At 49.7% G+C, this 5689-nt stretch overlaps 1 protein-coding gene across 1 annotated transcript; it reads right to left on the reverse strand.

Annotated features, from left to right (window-relative positions):
• Nucleotides 1-228: 228 nt before the first annotated feature.
• Nucleotides 229-2504, reverse strand: LOC110561158 (metallothionein-4). Its single transcript, XM_021657452.1, has 3 exons — nucleotides 2436-2504; nucleotides 1160-1225; nucleotides 229-487 (listed from the first exon to the last, which is right to left on the reverse strand). The coding sequence occupies exons 1-3, from the start codon at nucleotides 2464-2466 to the stop codon at nucleotides 396-398; spliced, it is 189 nt and encodes a 62-aa protein (XP_021513127.1). The 5' UTR covers nucleotides 2467-2504; the 3' UTR covers nucleotides 229-395.
• Nucleotides 2505-5689: the final 3185 nt, after the last annotated feature.

Raw genomic sequence — 5689 nt, forward strand, 5'->3', positions numbered from 1 at the left:
GAGGAACTGTTCCCATGGCCGTGAACATCCCTGTACTCATGCCCTGTGTTTGTAAAGTGGGAGAAAGCCTCAGATGCTGTGGCGACATCCTGAAGTGAGCAGCCGTGAGCAGCGCCTGTGGGTGGGGTTCTGGTGGGTAGCTGGAGGAGCTGTGATAGAGCTGAGCCAGCCCTTCTTGGTACTTCTGGGTTAGGGTTAGGGTTACACAATGCTCCGAGCCATCAGATAGCCATGAGTGGAAACTTTATTGCTCCAAGAACTTTACATGAACGTCACCTGCCCGCCCAGCATTTGGGCATATATATAAAAAGTACAACTTATTATACAAACTCAATCTCTTGACTCAGGCACTGTGTAGTCACTTCAAGGATCTCTCCCAGTGCCATGGGTGGGCTTCAGGGGCAGCAGCTGCACTTGTCTGAACCCCCTTTGCAGATGCAGCCCCGGGCACACTTGGCACAGCCTGGGGGGCAGCAGGGACAGCAGCCTGAAAAAGTTAGGAGATGGATGGATGAGCCATGAGGCTTCAGTTTCCCAGGATCTTTCCCACACCTTAGGTGAAATAACAGAAAACCCTGGGCCAGGAGGCTGTGGGATGTAAGAGCAAGAAGGGACCTCAGAGGTCCCCTGGGGTCCATCAGAGCCCCAGACAGGGGATGGGCTTTTCAAAGATCACAGCCAGGACAGAAATAAGATTAGAAGTCAGGGCTCAGAAATAAGATTAGAAGTCCAGGCCAAGGCTTTATCCTCTTCCTCACTGGGCTGGACAGAACCTGTCCCCTGTCAAACACTTTCCAGCTCTAAATACCGTGGACATCCTTACTGCTGGGAGGGCTGCAGCCAGGGAAGCTTTGCCCCAGGTATCTCGTTGGGTGTCATCTCAGATCCCTCCACTACCCTCATGGGGTAAACAGGGACAGTGAGGAATGGGCTATTCCCACTCCTACCTAGCAGGGTCCTGGTGCCCATAGTGAATTTTATTTAGTTAATCTTTTTTATTTTTTTATTTTGACACAGGGTTTCCCTGTGTAGCTTGGCTATCCTGAACTGACTTTGTAGACCACCAGGCTGGCCTTGAACTCAGAGATCCACCTGCCTCTGCCTCCCAGAGTGCTGGGACCAAAGGCGTGCTCCATCGCGCCCTGCTGCCCATACTCACTTTTACGACAGGTTTTACAGCTGCAGGTTGTGCATTTGCAGTTATCTCCACAGATGCAGATCCCTCCTAGGAGAGAGGATGGAGACTGGGTGAGCATGAGGCTACAGCTACAGACTGTCCTAGAGAGCGGCGGGACAAGACGGGGATGCTGCTGCTGAGCACGACCCAGTGCTATAATGGTCCAGCAGTTCTAGTGACAGGCCATGGTGGACAGGTGGCAGCGTCAGCTCAAACCAGGTTACTTTTGAATACACATTCCTGACACCAACCCTTTCTGGGTGGGGAAGAATCAGATGGGACTGATGTTCACTCAGACTTGAGAACTAACAGACGAGGTTAAACCCCAGCAAGGCCACAGACCCTGTGACAACCATCAAGGGTCCCCATAGCCTCATTTTTGGCAAGGCCAGATGGAAAACCTGAATGGAAAGCATAAAGGGGCACAGAGATCCTAGCGGGATCCATACCTTGCTTTTATTTCATAAAAATGGCTCACACTTACTTGTTTTTCTAAGCCCGTCCCATCTATCCTGTTCAGTTTCAGAACACTAGGATTTTCTACATCTTTTTCCTAGTTTTGAGGACAGACCTGCTGTGCTAAGAATGGAGGATGTGTCTGAAACTTTTAGATGCCACTTTTCAAGGCTGAGAAAGCACAGGATGGTTTTGAACCCTGATCCCCCTCCTTCTGGACAGCATTCTTCCTAGCACCTGGCAAACAGGATCGGCTTTGAACTTGGGGTCCCCCTGCTTCAGCTAGAATCACCAGGTGTGCACCACCATAGCTGGCATTTAGTGACTGAGGTCCCAGCTAAGCGTCTAACTCTTTCCCGCTGTATGCAAGCGCTTGCAGATTTTAGCCTTCTCATGGTATGTATGCAAACAACCCAGAATGAGTAACCTCAGTTTGTAAATGAGGAAACGGAGGTCCATAAATCAGTTATGTTGGTAAATGAATGGCAACAGAGGACAGAAACCAAGTGTCCAAGGTAGGTGGCAATAGCTCCATTCCCTACTCTGGTGGCTGCCACTAGGGACCTGCAGCTAGAAGAACTAAGATGTCCAGGTCCCCTCCTTTGCTGTTCCCTGGACCAGGACTATCAGTTTCAGGAAATCTGGCTATGAGCCAGCAGAGTGGGGACTGTGCCAAAATTTGCAGATCCAGGACAAACCTGATCCATGGCACCTAAGTGAAGGAGTTCCCAAGAGTCCCATCTGTTGCCTGTAGGATACAGGGGCAAAGTTGTAAGACCCCCAAGGGGGCCTTCTTACTCACCAGACATGCATGTACATTCCCCAGGGTCCATGGCTCAGGTGTGTGAGTGGCTGATCAGGAGAGGCTAAGACAGCAGCAGCTGGAGGCTCCCTCTTTATAGTTGTGTAGGTGTGGACCACAGCTCACCCCACCTCTCCCTGGGGCCAGACGCTTTGCACACGGCCCGGTGAGACGCTCAGGGCTAGGGAGGGCAGGCAGCAGAGGGCACCTTAAGGTAGAGCAGTTCAGCCGTTCTAGGGGCCTTCTCAAAGGGCTGGACCTGCCCTACCTGCTCGCCTGCCAGTGTGTGGAGGAAGCACTCGGTGGCACTCGGTGCTCAGGTCGCCAGCCACACATTTTCAGCTGCAAGAGTTACCTGCCATTTCTGGTTCCTCCTTCAGGGGGCCACTCCTGCCCAGGCTCTGAGCTTTGTTCTTTCCCACGATTAGCCTTTAAAGCCTTTATCGTGGATAAGAAGGCGGAAAAGCAGGGGGATGTGCCCTTCTGGACTTGGAATGCTTCCTTCTAGACCACACGTGGAGGGAAAAAAGAAAGAGAATACTTGGTGAGGGAGCTTAACTAGCCCCCACTTCCATCCCAACCCCATTCTTTGATAAAACAGCTACCCACCTTTCAGTGGGATGCAAAGTAGGATGATAGGCTGTCCCGAGAAGAAATACTGGAACTTCAGTGATTCTCTCTCTCTTCCTCGTTATCCCCTCTCCCTCCCCCTTCTCACTCTGTGTCCCTTGGTAAGATGTGTGCACACAACTGATGTCACTTACTCTGCTATAGGATCACTCACATGCTAAAAGCATCTCTGTGCCTGCTCAGGGTCTTGTACAAGGGTTTGTGGATGTTGAGTGCATGAATGAGTGAAAGAATGAATGAGTCAGATGAAGGAACAAATGACAGAAGCCATGAATTGGAAAGTGAACAAATGAATGTCGGACTAATCCTTGAGGAATCCTTGAGTGCCCTGCATGTGGTTATGCTGACAAAAAGTGGTTCTGCCATTCAGTAGAGGGAAAGCAAGCGCCCTGGCTCCTACTCATGTGGATCCTCCCTCCCAATTCTCAGCTCATCTCCATCAGAGTCAGGGCTCAGCCTGACCCAGGGTGCAAGGTTCTTGAGCTGAGAATATCTAGTGAGAGGAAAGTACTTGGCATGGCGGCCATCAGAAGGGCTCCGTGGAACACTGTGGTGGTGCAGAGATGGTCCCCGAAGCCACCCACAGTCTAGTAGTGGGCACTCCTTCATTCTTTCCTTCCAAGGGCCTGTGCTGTACAGGGGGCCCCGGTGCTGATGATGACCAGAGCTCAGGAGGGCAGCTCAGCTCAGCTCAGGAGCCGTATGCTTGCATGGGGCTGCTCAGTCTTCCTGCCCTGGGAACTTATCCCAGCCCATTGGTGGCACAGTCAGTGTTCCCCACCTCTAGCAGGTATTAATACCACCAAGGGCCTGGCTCGTGGAACAAGCCCGGAGAGGGTAGGGCATGTTCCTCTATCTATCTAAGCCATCTCTCTTAGCTCGTCACCACCTGTGCCAGCAACTGTTTCCTCTTTGGACAGATGACAGTGTGCTGTTGCTCAAGGCCAATGGAACGACAATGCTCAGAACCCCAGCCATTAATACTTTGATATTTCCTAATTTCTGGGCTGTGCAGGCTGCAGCAATGTGCAACACTGCAACACTTGCTGGTCTAGTCCAGGTTAAATTGTGTCTAGGCTGGTCCGGGGCCTGAGAAAGAGCATACCAGACCTAGCTCACTGCCCGCTCTCTGGGTCTCACCTCCAGTTGGAGGGTAGTGGTTAGAAACAAATTCACCCTGAGGATATAAATGACTAGAAGCATAGCTTCAGCCCCCACAGAGAGATATAGGCTGGGCTGGCAAGATGGTGCTTGCTGCTGAGCCTGACGATCTGAGTTGGTCCTTGGGTGCCCACGGAAATAGAAAGCTGACTCCTGTTGACCGCCACATTGGGGCCACGGTATGCATCTTCTCTCAAAAACACACAAAAATTAATAAATATAAGATTAAAAAAAAAAAAAGAAACATGTCTTTGGAGAAGTGAAATTCTAACCTTCTTGTGGGATTCCAGGAGCCTCTGAAATCTGAAGATTAAGTTCTAGGCCTTCTTACGCGGGTGTGGAATACATGTCAATACAGAACATTTTCCCCACAGAGGTCTAGAGTGGCCCTAGCTGGCCTCAAATTCCTTAGCCTCCTTCCTCAAAATGCTGGGGTTACAGATGTGTGCGGCTCTGCCCAGTAGCTCTTCTTTTACGTGGCCGTTTGACTCCTTTGGGCCACCAAGTCCTAAACATCTCTGTCTCCAGAAGTGACCGCCACTTCATGCATAAGTACACTCATGTAAATTTCCCCCCTAAAGGAAAAGAAATGTTTGAAAGAGCTGTCTGATGCCACCTGTTATGCAGAACAAAGTGGCTGCGGCTTTGTCACCTCCCTTCCCACGCAGGTAATAGTTGCCCACATGCTCTGCATCTGGGGTTCAAGGACTAGGCAAGGGGTTCCATCATGCAATCATAGCAGAGGAAGGTCTCGCATCTTGACATTAGCCTGTCTGGTTTGCTCTTCCTGGGTTCTCTATGCAAGCCCTGTTTATCTTTCCCTCTTTCTTCCTTCTTTGATTTATTTATTTGAGTTTTAACACTTTTGAGATGATAATTTAACTGCAACATTTTTTCTTTTCACTTCTTTCCTCCCATACCCTTCCATACCCTTCCCCACCTGCCTTTAAATTCATGGCCTCTTTTTTCACTAGTTATTATCACATACATATCTGTATATGTATATGCATATATATTCTAAAATATAACTTATTCAGTCTGCATAATGTTACTTGCACGTATTTTCGGAGATGAGCATTTGGCTCTTCCCAACTGGTGTGCTCTTCTCTGGGAAAGACCACCTCTCCTGTGCCAACTTTTCTCAGTTACCCATAGTTCTTTGTGTAGGGCTGAGGCCTCCTGGGCTTTCCCCATCCAGTTTGGTAAGTCCATTTTGTTGTCATTCTTGTTCAGCTCATGCTTGGACAGTCATGATGATGAGACGTCATGTGTACAGCTTCTGATGTTACTCGAAGACACAATTTCACACCAAACTCTCCGATCACCTGGTTCTTAGAATCTTTATGCATCTTCTTCCACAGTGTTCGCTGAGCCTTAGCTGTGAGGCTTGTTTTGTGGATGTACCCACTGGGACTGGGTTCCTACATTTTGATTGGCTGTAGTTTTCTGTAGTGGTCTCTGTG

This window comes from Meriones unguiculatus, chromosome 10, assembly GCF_030254825.1.
Source record: "Meriones unguiculatus strain TT.TT164.6M chromosome 10, Bangor_MerUng_6.1, whole genome shotgun sequence".
Lineage (NCBI taxonomy): Eukaryota > Metazoa > Chordata > Mammalia > Rodentia > Muridae > Meriones > Meriones unguiculatus.

Excerpts from the sequence above, each read along its gene's own strand:
- LOC110561158 (XM_021657452.1), bottom strand. The coding sequence starts at position 2,466 with ATGGACCCTGGGGAATGTACATGCATGTCTG. Across the intron at positions 1,226-2,435 it reads GGAATGTACATGCATGTCTG|GAGGGATCTGCATCTGTGGA; the intron begins GTGAGTAAGAAG and ends CCTCTCTCCTAG. Across the intron at positions 488-1,159 it reads CTGTAAAACCTGTCGTAAAA|GCTGCTGTCCCTGCTGCCCC; the intron begins GTGAGTATGGGC and ends TAACTTTTTCAG.